Genomic DNA, 15,729 nt, shown 5'->3' on the forward strand with positions numbered 1-15,729 from the left:
ACTGGACACAGTACAAAACTTAAAAAAAACACTGCTGCCACTGTGTTTATACAGGAACATGTTTGACAATGTACAAATAAAAATACTCTGCAGTAAAATAACATTACTGTTGGGTTCTGATAGTATTTTTATTCACAAAACTACATTTTCTTAATTTATCATGAACTACTGCGCAGTTAAGTTTTACCTCATTTTGTTGACCCACACCATTGAGTGGCTGTTGCTGATTTTGTTCCAACCACTGTGGTGCTCCTCCGTGGACAATCTGTTCACGTAACCAAACAAGGCTGATAAATGCACACAGAGTGCATGTTACCACAAAACAGCCCTGCAAACAGTCAGCCAGTAAGTTTTCCCTGGTAAAGAATGAAAAAACCCCACACACGTTAGTGACAAATGTATTTTGCTAGTAAGACTAAATCCAGTCATTGTTAACTAGCACAGACAGATCCTGCTACTCTAAATCAACAAATAAACCAGTATTTGTGCAAAAAGGTTGAATTTATGTATGTGTCTAGGTAAAGAAAGTATTTAGACATTATTTTTATTTAATTAAAAAAAAATCTGTTCAAAGGTTTCTTTTAGAAAGGCTCTATGTACCTACATACAAATAGTTTTAAGTGCCAAGATAAACACTGATTTGGAAAAGGTTTTATTTCTCTCTGGTTTAGTTTGTGAAATTACTACTGTTTAAAACACAAATATTCTTGTAAAACAGAATCAGAATCAATATGAAGAAAAGCTTTAAGAGTAGTTCATGAAAAAAAATTTTCAAGAATAGTGAAGGAAATGCAATAGTAGCTAAGTAAATGATTTACTACAGTATTATATATATTATCATTCTACTATGTGGCATCTGATTTAAACTGTGGAAATTAATTCTTTTAATTATTAACTCTAATTTTGCAGCATAAGTTTTTTTGACATCAGATATAAATCTTAATTAACCAGGGCCTATTTTATTATCTCCAAAGATACTAAATTACAGAACTTCAAGGTAAAACGCTTTCTACTGTGATACTGTTGGCCATACATCTCCTTATGCAGCTGCTTGCATAAGATGATGGAAGATAACTGAAACAAAGGGATATCAAATTCCAAAGCAGCCTTTTTCACAGCAATGTGGCTAGAAAAGTTAATTGTAGCAAAGTGTTAAAAGTACTTACGTTGACAGAATATCTAATGGCAGTGTCAGTAGTGAGCTCACAGAGCCAGTAAACAAGCACTTGTAGATACGACCTGAATAAAGAAACAGATGTGCGGTATAAATCTGAGTTTGGTTACAGCCTCGCTTAGAGCCATGTGTACCCTCATTTCATGGGGTGTCCTAGCTAAATTTATGACAAAGCAAAAAATCCTCAACTTTCAGTGAACTAACAGAATGCAAGACCATCTACAAATACGTGTAACAACACTATTTTAGTTGAATGTTCTTGATAAAGCATACAAAGTAAAAGAATGCCTAAGGAAGAGTATGGAAACAAGTTAAGGATACCTGCACCAATGCTCCCTCAGCACATTCTCACATGCTTCATGCAAAGCAGCTCAGTTCCTGTGCCATATCTAAGTGCTAATAAATCATTGATGGATTTTTTTTTCTCCCCATTCATTTGTTCAATCACATTTTCAACCTGTATAAACTTTTGCTGTTATGGTATCTTGTAGTAAGGAGTCGCACCATTTCATTATCCGTTTTAAATAATTGCTATATGGATTAATACTTGATGCTACTTAATGTTAGCTTTTTACTACAATCCTTCAGTCACATAATCTTAAAAGTAGGTTATCAGTTTATATAGTCCACTTGGGAAAATTAGGTTCGGATCCATTGGAGGATGATACAGATGCTCAGAACAGGTTGAGGGAAAAATTAAGAAACTCATATCCAGAAATGCAATTCCTAGGATTCTGATTCCACCCTTTAGGCAGGCATTGGTACCTAAGCATATACTGGCACATGCTACTCTGTGCCATGAACTCTGCCAGTCTGAAAAGCTCAAAGAACTTCTGATGACACTACGCTAGTAGGAAATCAGTGTGACAAAACTTATTGTGAGATTTTACAGAATAGGAATGGATTTTATTACACAAAATTTCTAAACAAACTGATTTCAAAGCAAGCTGTTTTTCCTTACAGATTTCACTTGCTCACTCTCATACAAGCACTAAGACATACATGCCCAAGTGGTCTGCACAGAACTGCTTATGGACAACACTGGGGACAAAGGGCACCAGCTAGTAAATCCTCATCAAATCTCGTAGATTCTTCTTGATTAGCATTTATGAACTGATTTTAGACTTGCCTTTCATACTTTTCATTAATCAATGCCATCTGGCATCTTTGCCTCCTTGCTTAGTTTCATTCCTCTTGAGTCTGAGGCAAAATTCACACTTCTCCTGTTTTCCTTATCTGTCTATCTTATAACTCCGGTTTCGTTCTTCATCTTCTTGACACCTTATCCTTAGTCTGTTTTCTCTCTTGATTTGAATGAAATCACATATACAGTGCTCTTTGGCAAACAGCAAATACTCCTTTTAGCCCTTTTTCTGCATATGCTCACATAGGCAATTCCATTCATACTTCACTTGTGTCGATTTAAGGAGTTCTGTTACATATCTCTGCTATTTTAACTACTACATGATTACATTAAACATGTATACAATCATCCTCTTCAGCTATATTGTGTTTTAATTTTCTTTTTAAATGGCAACTGAATCACTCCAGAAAAACATATTCACATGTCGTATTGGTATGTGAATCACAATTTCCAAAATCTGAGATACAGCAGACACTTTAAACAACCCAATTCCCACTCTAGAATTGCCTACCACCTGAGGTGTACACATTAACTTTACTCAGTGCATACACATATGTGTGCTGCATAGATACCTTGGGGATTTCACTCCAGGAACCATGCAGTTACATACAGTTATCAGAGAATAAAACCATCTTGGATTAAATTGGCCCAACAAATGCTACTTCTCTGAACACATCAGAGCAAGTTGTGTAACTGGCTTTTTTCATCCACTAATGTAAATATGCTTTGAGCTAAAAGAACAGCAGCAGCATATAAGAGTCTGCTGGGATTAGGCTGGGGGTACACACAGAGAGGTAAATTCTTTTTATTCAACCATTTAAGATGAGGAGGTAATCAAAAAGTGAAACTACCAAAGAAGAATGTAGAATTTATCCCACGATGGGCTACTGGCATGACTAGCATTTTAATCTGGGAGACAGATTTGTCCAATTATACACCTCCTTCAGTATGTTTGACAAGTTTTTTTATGTTGCACCCTTTTCTTCCAGATATCAAATAATGAGAAGAATACTTCCTTGTGAAGCCAGCCACACACAAACATGCAAGCCATTTGACAGAAATGGGAAAGGCAAAAGATTAGATTAACAAGTATTTAAATATTAAAGAAAATTAAAGATTACATTAAAGGTATTTAACATAAGAAGACAAGACCTATACAAAACCACATCCAGGAGACAAATCCTGACAAATAAGTAAATGGATTTTTCAAGGTTTGTTAGACTGAATGGCTGTCATGTCGGTTATCTTCCTGTGCAAATGTTACCCTTCACAACATATTAATTCTTAAAGGAATCCATAAACAGGGGAATACATATCATGTTAGAGACAGAAATTAAGACAATGTAAAAAAATGGCCACTTGTAAGTCAGCAGTATTGATTTAAAATTACATTCATACAAAAAAAAAGAAAAAAGAAGAAAGAAGTCTTATTTAACTAAGTAGTGACTTATGGTAACATTTCAGTACTACTGAAGAGCCAGCATTAGGTTTTCAGACAGTTATAAAACACAGCTACCTTAACTAATCTACTGAATACAACTTGGCTGTCCTTCAGAAGTTCTATACTGAAAAACATACAACATTTGCATTTTGAAAGACAATGGTTTGCTTAAAAATCCAAGGAAGAAATTTGAAGTATTTTTTAGTTTTAATGTAGAGCACTCCGTAAATCTTGTTTACTCCATGCCTAGAAAAATAAAAAGCTCATTTTTCTTACACAGAAAGGACAGGCTGCAGAAACACGATGACTCTTTTACAGCTGATGCCAGTATTGTGCTATTCTCAAACTAAGCCAATGCCAGCTACAAATAGAAGCACAGAACATATTGAGAAACTGTCTAGGGAGATGCACTTACTGGCTCCCTGCTCTTTTGTTCAACGGGTGTATTACTGTTTGTAAAGATGCACTTGCAATCATTTCCTTGACTGAACACTATATCCCTTTCGCCTTTTTTTATCTTCTCTATATTTTTAGCTTGGTGAAACGGCAACAGTTCTCTTTCCATTTGTATTTGAAATGTGACTTTCAAACTGAATAAATACTACAGTAATTTAGGCGTGCACTTTTTTCTGTTAAATTCCTCTGTTACTTCTAGGCCTTTAGGTTTTTTAAGGGGAACTTTACTAATGAACTTATGTATGAATCCAAAGAAATTTCACTTTTCACACTAAAAAAGTAAATAAATTGCACTTTCATTTACTGATGGTTAGAAAAAAACAGGACAATTACTCTATGCTTATATTAATAAAGGATATCAAATAAAAGCTCCCATGCACATTTTAAAGAATATAATTGAAAAGAGGCATTTTATTGGAATAAGAAGTTTAAAAGCTCATTTATGCATTTTCTCCCATCTCTTAACACCTTTCTGCATTGGATAGCTGGCTTAAAAGTCAAATAGCTATAACTTCTGAGGGAAAATAAAATAATGTCTTTGAGTTTATAATTACATTTTTTTTTAAATAAGCCAACAATGGTCTCATGAAATTGTTACAGGAATCAGCATATTTTCTTGCCTAAAGAGTATTACATACTGAAAAAAAAATACTACTTACATGCAGTAAGAGGTACTACTCCCAACCATGCAAAGGCCACAAGTGTATAATGAAACCAGTATCGTATTGCTGTGCCAATACTCGTAACCAGTCCAGCAAAGATGTCTTGGATTGGAAGCCGTGAAGGCATATCTGGAGAATAAACTGTGTAGAAAAGGCACTTATGAAACAGTTTCCCATTTAAAGAAGCATTTATGCAAAAATCCTGCCAACTATGAAATGCCTGTATTTGGCAAAAACTTACTAAAAGAATAAGCATATTTTATAGATTCCCAAGAGATGACCTCAAAGAAACAACAAAGAAAAACTTCACATGACATTTGTTACATTGTGTGGAATGGGAAAATTAACACAATCCATGTGAGCTGATGACTTAGAGAAGTTTTCTTAATAGCTTTATTTAGCAATTGTAGACTCTGATTATCTCAAAATAAGCTCAAGCCTGCAAGAAAAAACAGATTCTAAATTCAGTAGCCTTCCCATTCAGCACTACCTCAAAGATATCCCTATCCATTATTTATAAAACTAGTCCAAGGAAAGAGCACCAAACCCCCTAAAATTAGCAATTTTACATACTATCATTTTGTTTGCGCTAGGTGATTTAGATACCATTTGCTATCCAACAGCACAATAACAACAACAAAAAAAAGGCAAAATGAAACCACCACATAGATAACAAAACTGAAGGTAACTGATAAGGATGCACAGACATGTAAATTTACATCAAATGATTATTTCTTTCAGAGCGTACATGTTTCATATCAGGCAAGATTTCTTCTAAGGTCACTCCTATTACAGAACATAATACAAATCTCTCAGCCTGCATAGACATTTTCATATTAGTAAATTTTCTTGACTTTTTTAATTCAATATCTACACATTAGGTTCCCTATACATTAGGTACCTGTTGCTACCGAAAAGCCAAGAAAAACAGTGACAAGGCTGCTTCTTTTAGAAAACATCTATATCTAACAATTTAATTACATTTAGTTAGCTTCTACAGATTTATACAGATGCCAAGAACTGGTAATGCACAGAATCAGTAACAAATTTGAATGAAGAAGCTAACAGCTAGGAGTTGCACAAAGACATCGTCTGGATGTTTAAGTTATGTTGGAAACAGTTGAGCTTGAAGACTTTAACACATTTAATTAACAGCCTATTTTTTAAAACGTCACATACTTTTAACTACATATGGAAAGTAATTTTTTATAAGAACTACTGGAGAAATATTTTCCTTCCTCTCATGGACAATCCTTTGACTTAGAAGCCTGAGAAATGCTGCTTCATGCAATGTAGCTGCCCCTCCCCCTTTAGTCTAATGAACATCCCTGCTACCTTCACCTACATTCCTAATCATCCTTTGACTAGTGTCACAAAGGAAGCCTCTTGTCCTAGTTTGGGATAAAACAGAACCAATTCTGCTCAGTGATTTTACTTTTCAGCTCCGTCTCTTAAAAGAGGCTGCACTTTCTGAAGTTACACTTTCTGAAGTTAACAGCATGTTTTTGCAGACAGTGTCTGCTCCTAGAAGTGACAACGCCTGATGTCTATATGTACTGCCAAGGATTGGTATGCAGGAAGGCTGCTGGCTTATACTGCTCCGACAGTAACCAAAGTCACTGCTAAATCTTGTGTAACATGTTGAGATGCCAGGAAGTGAAAGTGTTGCAACGATTTATTGCTTGGGAGAAGCTGAGTGGGTTTAAAGTTCTTTAAAAAAACCGCATCTCTCAGGAATTACTGAACACTCACACAGAGGACTGTATAAAAGGATCTTAACTCAGTAAAACTGGTCATAAATGTAAGCACTTCTACATATTCAGTTTTCTAAAGGCTTTAGTATTAGAACTAAGCATTCGCATAAACACACAATGTAGCTACTACCAAAAGAAGACAATCTACATCCCCCTGACTTCTAACAATCTCGTGATTTCAGGAGCTGGGGGGAAGACTGCTGGTTTTCCTCTCCTCTGCCACACCTCAAAACACATAAAGCTTCTGCCACTAGAAGCTTTATACCATGATGATAATATAAAGACCTTCTAAGTCCTACAACAGTTGGGTGGGTCAAACACAAATATTCCCAGCATGACAAGAACCCCTGATGTGGACGCACTCTGCAGCACTGAAGCCAGACGCCAGTGATTTTCGTATCTAATCCTCCACTTGTGTCTGTCATCTACTGCCAGTTTCTCTTCACATTCCACCCCCTTTTATCCACTCCCCACCACCACCGTGAGGCCTCAGACTTTGACCCTTGCCACCACAGCCTACAGCCTTTCCATTTCCTTGTGCACACCTGTCCTCCTCATCCTTCCTCCATGCATTAATCCTCATGCCAGTCATCTTCCCTACATTGTTTACCACAGTTCTTCTGAATAAAATGTCCTAGAGGCCAATTACGTTTTCTATTACTGCATGAAATTCAAATAGACTTTAGCTGAGCATAAAGCTTTCATAGCTTTAGTTCAACTTCTTTGAGCTCTCCAGGCCATAGGAAAACTACCAGGGAGCATTGTCAATACTGAAGGCACATCTGTGCAGTGTAACCGCTATTTCATTTTGGGAGGGTGGTGGGGTGTGTTCTGCTGGTTGTTTTCTGGGGGTGGGGTTTTGTTTCACTCTTCCCCCCTTCCCCATAAGCCTAAGTATTTCAGGAACACCAGTACTGTTCCTCCAAAGCAGACAGCTCAGGAAAAAACCCCGCAATTACAGTGATGCAAATAAGGTAGGAAAAACACAGATCTGTTTTTAGAAATTATCTTTCTGCTGGCAAATATAAGGAAGAAAGCAGACAATAAGGATTAGTAGTTTTCAGGGAAACAGTTTGTCAATATGTTTCAGATGACGAAATCCAAATAGGATGGGGGGGAAGTCCCCAATGCTCCAGCTTACCAAAGTGATACCTTGAAGTTTACTAGAGGAAGCTTTCTCATCATTCCCATTTCCTCAGAGGCTATTTAGTACAAATATCACACAACTGTGTTTTGACAAACACAACAGGAACAAGCTGCTGAACTTGGATGTAATACCCACCAAACTTATGAAGAAATAAAACAGACTAACACTTTTGGTTTAACCTCTCTTTCCTAGTCTTTTCAAGGTACCAAAATTTAATCCAAATAAAAACTATACTGCCCAAACGCTTTCCATTGCAGGGACATTTTGAGAAATATTTAGTCATGATATGGGCAGTACAGAAAGAAGCTCTCACCAGAGCAGTATCTCAGCAATAAGAGGGGCTTACTGAATACCTGTATATCCTGACGCAATAATGTGATATGTAATTACAAATATTAACAAACCCAGATAGCTTCAGACTTGACTTTTGTTGCTTGCGTTAAAAAAAAGAAAAAAAAACGAGCAACACCAGTAGCACTGGCACTCCGTAGTTATAAATGCCAGCTGCACAACAGAACAAAACAACCAGTACTGAGAGAACACCAGGCTCTGCCCAATCCTGAAATTCTCTTACTCCTCTTTCCTGTCCCACACTGGCAGCAGAACCCCTCTACAAACCCACCTCCACAATGAATCACCAGCAATGCCTAACGGATTTCAAGACAATGGTCCAAGAATCTCCCTGTCTCCTATGGGTTTACTCCCAACAAGTGACAACAGGCTGTACAGATTTAAATATGTTTATCTCCCCCATATATGGCTAGTTTCACCAAAAGTGGATACTTTCTGCAGCGTGCAAACATTTGCAGAGAAGTCAGATAGATGACCATTACAAACTGGTATAAAACACAACGGAAAGTATGTTACTGGCCAGTAGCCTTTTGAAAACGCGTATCCTCCCCCAGAAGGAAATAAAGATCTTGAATATTTTCCCGGTTTATGTTATATCTACAGATTTCTCGCCTCCCAAGTCCCTTCCTATAGTGCATCATTTCACCTTTCACTGAGGGAAGCAGAGCTATAGAAAGACACTAGAGAAGTAATGGCCTTTGATATAACCTGCAAACCCCATTGCCACTATTTATTACAAAGGCTCGTTTTTTTTAATAGTCTTATTTTTCTCCATAGCTTTCACAATATGACTGTATCCTATTTCTTTTCTCACTTTTTCCCCATCCAAGTCAGCCTACTTATTTGTCCATAACCTAAGTGGGTGCATATCTAGTGTGGAAGAAAGCAAAACATTTTTCTTTGGTTAGGTAAAAATGTCATTTAGCCTACATCACACAATCTCCAAGCTTATAAACAACTTACTGATTTTTCCATTTACTATTACACTTGCAAGCCATTTATATGCCACCTCAATCATACTTGTGCCCTGTTCATGAAATAGGACTACATAATTTTTAGGTAAAAAATGTGGTTTATAGCTCATGTGTTTAAGCACTCGATTGGCAAAACATGGGTTGTCAGTTACTCCTTGGGTTGGACTACATGATTTTGAAAAGACCCTTCCAATCCAAACTATTCTATGTTTCTACTATTTACACTCTTGAGATATAGAGTTTTCTTCAGACTGCTAATATAAAAGGAGAAAAACATAATTCCTTCTCACGCCAGTCGTGGGTGCAACAAAACAGAAGAAATGACACTCATATATGCTGCAACCACGTGCTTGCTCTGCAGCCTGAAACTGGCAGCATACCTGTTGAAATTTCTGTGCCAGCATGTAGTAAGTATATTGTCTCAGAGGTTACTGTTTTTTCAAACCAGACTTTCTAGAAATGCTGAAGCTACAGACTACTATGCTAAAGTTTGTCAAAAAAATCAGGTAAAAAAACATTAGCCCACTATATCCCTCAATAAAATCCTAATTATTTCAAATGACAACAAAATGGGTCACTCATTTTAGCATGATTACATAGCTTCTTACAGATTGTTTTGCACAATATCCAAGAGTCTGGAACTTAATTTATTAACAACATATTAATTTATGAACAACACATGCAATTACTAAGCAATAGCTTTTTAATATTTTAAAATTAGGCCAGTGATACTCATTTTTCTTTGCCTTAAGATCTATAACCATCAACTCTTTCATACTAAGCTTGGTATGCTAGTCACATCTGGAAGGTTTTAAGACGAACAAAACAATATCAAGGCTAATGATTAAAAAAAACAACAATCACCAACCTTGAATATTTAATGTGAAGAATATCAATATTCTATAGCTTGGTTCAGGAGATGAATCAATCATAGAACCACAGAACCATTTTGGTTGGAAAAGACCTTTAAGACCATCAGTTTCAACCATTATCTAACTCTACCAGGACCAACTCTAAATGCCTGCAGCATTGCTTGGGGTTGTTGTGACGCAAGTGCAGGACCCAGCACTTGACATTGTTGAAGCTCATACAGCTGGCCTCATGATGATCCAGGGGCTGGAGCACCTCTGCTACAAGGACAGGCTGCAGGAGCTGGGATTATTCAGTCTTGAAAAGAGAAGACTTCAGGGGGACCTAATAGCTGCCTTCCAATACCTGAAGGGAACCTATAGGAAGGCTGGGGAGGGACTTTTTACAAGAGTGTCCAGCGATAGGACAAGGGGAAATGGGTTTAAGTTGAAGGAGAATAGGTTAGACTGGACCTTAGGAAGAAGTTCTTCAGTACGAGGGCAGCATGACTTTGGAATAAATTGCCCAGAGATGTTGTGGCTGCCCCCTCCCTGGAGGTGTTTAAGGCCAGGTTGGACGGAGCCTTGAGTAGCCTGATCTAGTTGAGAGGCGTCCCTGCCCATGACAGCAAGGCTGGCCTAGATGATCTCTAAGGTCCCTTCCAGCCTAGGCCATCCTATGATTCTATGATCACTGACAAAGATTCTGAACAGGAGCAGCCCCAGCACTGAGCCCTGAGGAACACTGTCTGTAACCATCCACCAGCTAGATGTTAACTCTATTCATCACTACTCTCTGGGCCCGGCCACCCAGTCAACGTGTCCATCCGTTCAAGCCTCAGGCAGACAGGTTTTTTTGTGAGAATGCTGTGGGGAACAGTACTGAAGTCCAGGTAAACAACATCCACAGCTTCTCCCTCATCCACCAAGTGGGTTGCCTTGTCATAAAATGAAATCAGAGTCACAGGAATAAATAGTTCCTGATCCAGCAAACTTTCCTATTAATAATTACATGTGAATAAAGGTGGCAAACAAGAAAGAGGAAGAACAGTAACAGGATTAAAACCATTGGGAGGTCCAAGTGCATGCAGACCTTGAACTAGTAACTTTGCATGCACAAATCAAAAGCTTATTTCAGACTATGATAATTTATGAACAGAAGGACATTCTACCCAACCTGGCTTCCTTCCATTTTACAATCTTTGTTACTAACTAAGTTTGTGACATCATATCGACTCTTTACTAGCAATGCAGCTGCTTAGGAAGCAGAAGAATGAACCCATCCCTATCTCCAGCCAAAGACCAGGCTAGTTAACTTCCATATTTGTATTTTTGAAAATATTTATGTTAATGTTACCTCCTACAGAAAAGAGAAGTTTTGAAAATTATCTTCTCATGGGAAACACAGCCTCACCTTCTTTCGCGAGTCAGCACTTAAGAACTTTTAGTGTGACATCAAGAAAAATGCATCCTGACACATGACAAAGGAAATGCATGTGTGAGGAAGAAAAGAATAAGAGTTTAAAGATCAAAAAGAAAATGTCTAAGTTAAAAATGAACACGCAACCTGGCATAATTTAAAAGTCCAAAGTTCCTTTTTTTTAAATCACTGTATTAATTCATAACTTGAAGAACTGCAAAAAAAGGAGTGAATTTTAAAACATATAAAATTTGGCCTCAAAGCATGCATTTGAAAATTGAGTCATTTGCCTACATGCCTAAACATTTTTAGAGAATGATACTATTATTCAAAAGAAAAATCAGTTCCTTTGTACTCCTGCCGAGGTGCAAGTTGAATCTTCTGCTTTTTTCTTCCTTCCAAACAGTAACTAACCTACTAGTTCAGTTCCTAAAGAAGTCACAAGACATTACAAAACATAAAGACAGTAAAAAAAGAATACATGCACTAGGAATATTTTATGAATACTCTATGTACCAAAAGCTATACGAGCAAAGGAGCATTTTTGACAGAATGACAGCACCAGCCTTAACTAAAACAAACCAAGCTAAACTAAAAGAGGAGTTGCTGCTATTACTGCACTATCATTCTCAACTTCATGCCTGTCCATTGAAGCACAGATACTAATTTTGTATATCTGAAAGTGCCTTAAACATGGCATAGTTATAGGCCGGATTCAACTTAATTCTGGATGACTGGTGTGTATACATCAATTCCATCTCTGTCTTATCATTCTCTCTCCAGCACCTGTGACTATTCCCCAGCTCTCACGAGCAGATCCAGCTTCCAGACTCGAAACCCACATTATCTTTCAAATAAAGAGGGATAAGAGAAACTAAGGAGACCGTAACTGCATGAGTGTTGGGTGCAAGGGAAACAAGGAAACAAGACACACTAGGTAGAACGGGCTAGAGGAATCTGTGCCAAGAACCTGACACATGCTACCATTGCGTGCAGCTTGGTAGGAAAAAAAAATAAATAAAAAACCCAAATAAAACACAACAAAAAAAACCCACCACACTGTGAGAAAGCCAAGAAAAGAACATTATCAACTGTGGGTGCTCAGTCTGGGGAGTGGCCAGTGCGTGACAGGAAGATAAGCAGAACTCTGCTGAAGGCTGAATATGGAGGAAGCACTCTATCACACTGAGAAGAAAAAGAGGTTCCCTTACTAGCAATTTCAAGGCTACTATGACAAACAATTTATAACCTGTTAAGACACAGTAATTCAATTATGTTATCTCACATGTCTGAAATCTACAACTACATGACAAGCTGTGCTGTATCAGTCAAGGATTAAACTCCTAAAGGAACATGTCTTTTGACAAAAAGAGTGAAAAAGTTTTCTAGTATTAATAGTAACACACATATAAAATGCATTTGATTTAGAACTTCTCATACTCTTTTTTCCTACATCCTAAGGAAAAATACTACACACTGTAGTCCTTTTTTCATACAAAACTAGAAATCCTTCCTTCTTAATAACTAGTAAATGCTGTTTTTTAGTCTCGCACACTAAATTCTGTAGAGGACCCAGAAGCAGACCATAATTTTTGAAGTGGTTAGTTTGCTTGTAGGGAGCTCCAGAACCGAGGTTCTCTCTTAATTTCCAAAGTATCCAAACAGAAGTAATATAATGCCTTATAAAAACATTTAACAAATAAACTCTGCAAGCAAATGACACCTCTGAACATTTCTTATACATGTGTCTGTAGTATTTAAAAAGAATAATCTGAAAGCACTGCTGTGATGAACATAAAATGCTATTCTCACTGTGGTAAGAAAGTTAATATTGTATACTTCATTGCTGTTCATTTTAAAAAAGGTCTCCTGTTTAATTAACTGTTGGCAGAAATGGCAAATACTTGAGGTTCAATATATAGAAGGAAGGTGAATTATGAGATTTTTTGGAACAGAAAATACATGAATTAAAATATCTGTCTCCTTAGCCTCTGTTTCCTCTACCATTGCAAAAATTAGTTAAAAAAAAAAAAAAAGTTAAGAGAGGAGCAGGAGGTGAGATGAGCGCTTTATCCTTCTAACTGGGACTGGCTACCCTGAAAAGGACCTTTGATTTTTATTGGATCACACACCTAAAATATTCAAACCTCATCATCTTTCCCAACTCAAGACAGCTTCTATAGTGCAGATATCCATCAATTTAAAAAAAAAAAATTAGATTACATATCTGCACCATGAAGGATAGACCTCAGCAGTTGTAAAGAATAAATCATCACAAAACAAAATTAATGAGAAAAATATATAGTACAAGAACCACTTTACCTGTTCAACAAGCAGTAAGTTGACAATACTAAATAATGATCCTAGCTTGTCATCAAGCCAAAGAACCTCACTTATTTCTACTACTATTGGTTAAAATGTAATTAAAAATCCTCTGGATATTATACAAAGATACAGTCGTTCTTTATCTTAAGTTGTCTAGCTTATTTAGTTGAATCTAACATAAAAGACTATGTAATACTGGGTAGTTACTGTATCTTGACTGAAATGCAAGTGAAATAATTGTCATTTATATTATCTGTCAAGATAATTTGAACTGAAACTGATCAAAGACATGGCAGTGTTGCAGGTGGATAGCTCAAAGTTAACTGAAAACTAGTTTTCAAATTCAAATCCTGCTGTGGTTTCACCTTAACATTCAGATGTCCAACACTCAAATTTGTCAGGGAAGCTGAAAACATACCATATGCTGTATTGTTGCCAACAAAAAAGAGGCAGTCAGAAAAGATGCAGAATAGTACTTCTTTTATGGCTCACATAAGATTATTAAAGAATCAGATTATTCATTATTTAAACAATTCAGAGAGTCTGCAATAATATGCATAAGAACTGTGATTCAAATAAAAATACAAAAGTTAAAACACAAGTGTGGATCAATCATGCTGAATGAAAAAGTAATCATTTACACTAACAGAAAAAAGCCAAGATATTCTGAAAAAATAGGAGTAAAACATACTTACTTGGTGTGAAAGCAAATCTGTGCTTACATAATTCACAGTATTCTTTTCTGCTGTGTTTAAGCCACTGAACTAAGCTGCAATAAAAAGTGATCATATTAATACTGCTATTACTTCCCTTTGTCTTATCTCTCCATTAAGGAAAAACCGCAAATTCTCCATCTTCAAACATAAAATCAGGATATTGGTATTATCAAGCAAGACTTAAATTAGCATGCTTATTAAGTCCACTTAAGCCATCAAGCGAGTTTCAAAAAGCAAAAAAGTACTAGCTGACTATGAGTAACTCTTAATTACATCTCATTACCAATAAAGTATATTCTTTGAGTACGCTATTGAAAAGGCTTACAGCTCCAAGCATATATCCTGACACAGACACCCACTAGTGACGCGAACCCTTATAAATATTTCAAGATATGACATATATATATGCACACAGCTAAGATTTAGAATTGTTGTATTTGTGAAAGAATGGCTATTAAAATACCATCAAGAGGAATGTGTGCTATAGACAAGAATTACAGCTTTCACTTAAGCACTCCCCTGATCAAACACACACCTCAAAAGGACTAAAAAGCACTAGGGTATTTTTATTCCTTGCTATGAGGTTAGATGTTGTTTTTATTCACAACTATAACTGGACAGAAAAAGCCCCAACATACTGATAAAAGTATCATAAAGTTAACATACGAGCAGAACTGTAGTCCTAAACACAAACAATTATCGCTACTTTCTTTTCATATATAATGACTGAATTCTGTGAATTGTAATGAACTATCATGTAAAAAACAACAAAACCCCTGACATGCCGCTGAATTTTCTTACTGGTTAACCCACAGACTTTGGAAGCATTGCTTTTAGAAACATGTTAATGTGTCATTAAAACAATAATACTAAACCCAAAGAACTTACCATTCCTGATGAATAAATTTAATACTGCCAGTACACACACAGGGATGATAGAGGGGTTTCTCAGGAGTTCCTTCAGACCGACAGACTCTGCATATATCTGCTGACGAATATAAAGCTTATTACACTACTGCTTAAAGAATTCAAATCCACAAGACAAATTATTCAATTAAATTCTAGAAACTGTCATACCGCAAAATGAAGCCAGAATAAATTGAAAGAGGATAAAAGACAGATTTCATCTGGTGCAAGACACGAAGACTGAGAGATCATCAGAAAAAAGCAACAAGAACATTATCTGTATGAGCATGTTATAAAAAAAAACCCCAAAATGCAACAACAAACCAAACTCAAATATGTCTTATTGTATTTTTAAGATTTCTAGGAAATAGACATGGTAAAACTACATGCGGAGGTTCTCTTCGCCTAAAA

General features: G+C 36.5%; 1 protein-coding gene across 1 annotated transcript in view; it reads right to left on the bottom strand.

Annotated features, from left to right (window-relative positions):
- MARCH6 (membrane-associated ring finger (C3HC4) 6, E3 ubiquitin protein ligase) overlaps positions 1-15,393 on the bottom strand; it is a 29,381-nt gene extending 13,988 nt beyond the window's left edge. The window contains exons 1-5 of the mRNA XM_009876408.1: positions 15,301-15,393; positions 14,392-14,465; positions 4,875-5,018; positions 1,167-1,239; positions 188-356 (exon numbers count right to left, since the gene is read on the bottom strand). Of these exons, the coding sequence (XP_009874710.1) occupies positions 188-356; positions 1,167-1,239; positions 4,875-5,004 (372 nt within the window). The 5' untranslated portion in view covers positions 5,005-5,018; positions 14,392-14,465; positions 15,301-15,393. The remainder of the gene's footprint in view (positions 1-187; positions 357-1,166; positions 1,240-4,874; positions 5,019-14,391; positions 14,466-15,300) is intronic.
- Positions 15,394-15,729: the final 336 nt, after the last annotated feature.

This window comes from Apaloderma vittatum, unplaced genomic scaffold (assembly GCF_000703405.1).
Source record: "Apaloderma vittatum isolate BGI_N311 unplaced genomic scaffold, ASM70340v1 scaffold17229, whole genome shotgun sequence".
In the NCBI taxonomy this organism is placed as follows: Eukaryota; Metazoa; Chordata; class Aves; order Trogoniformes; family Trogonidae; genus Apaloderma; species Apaloderma vittatum.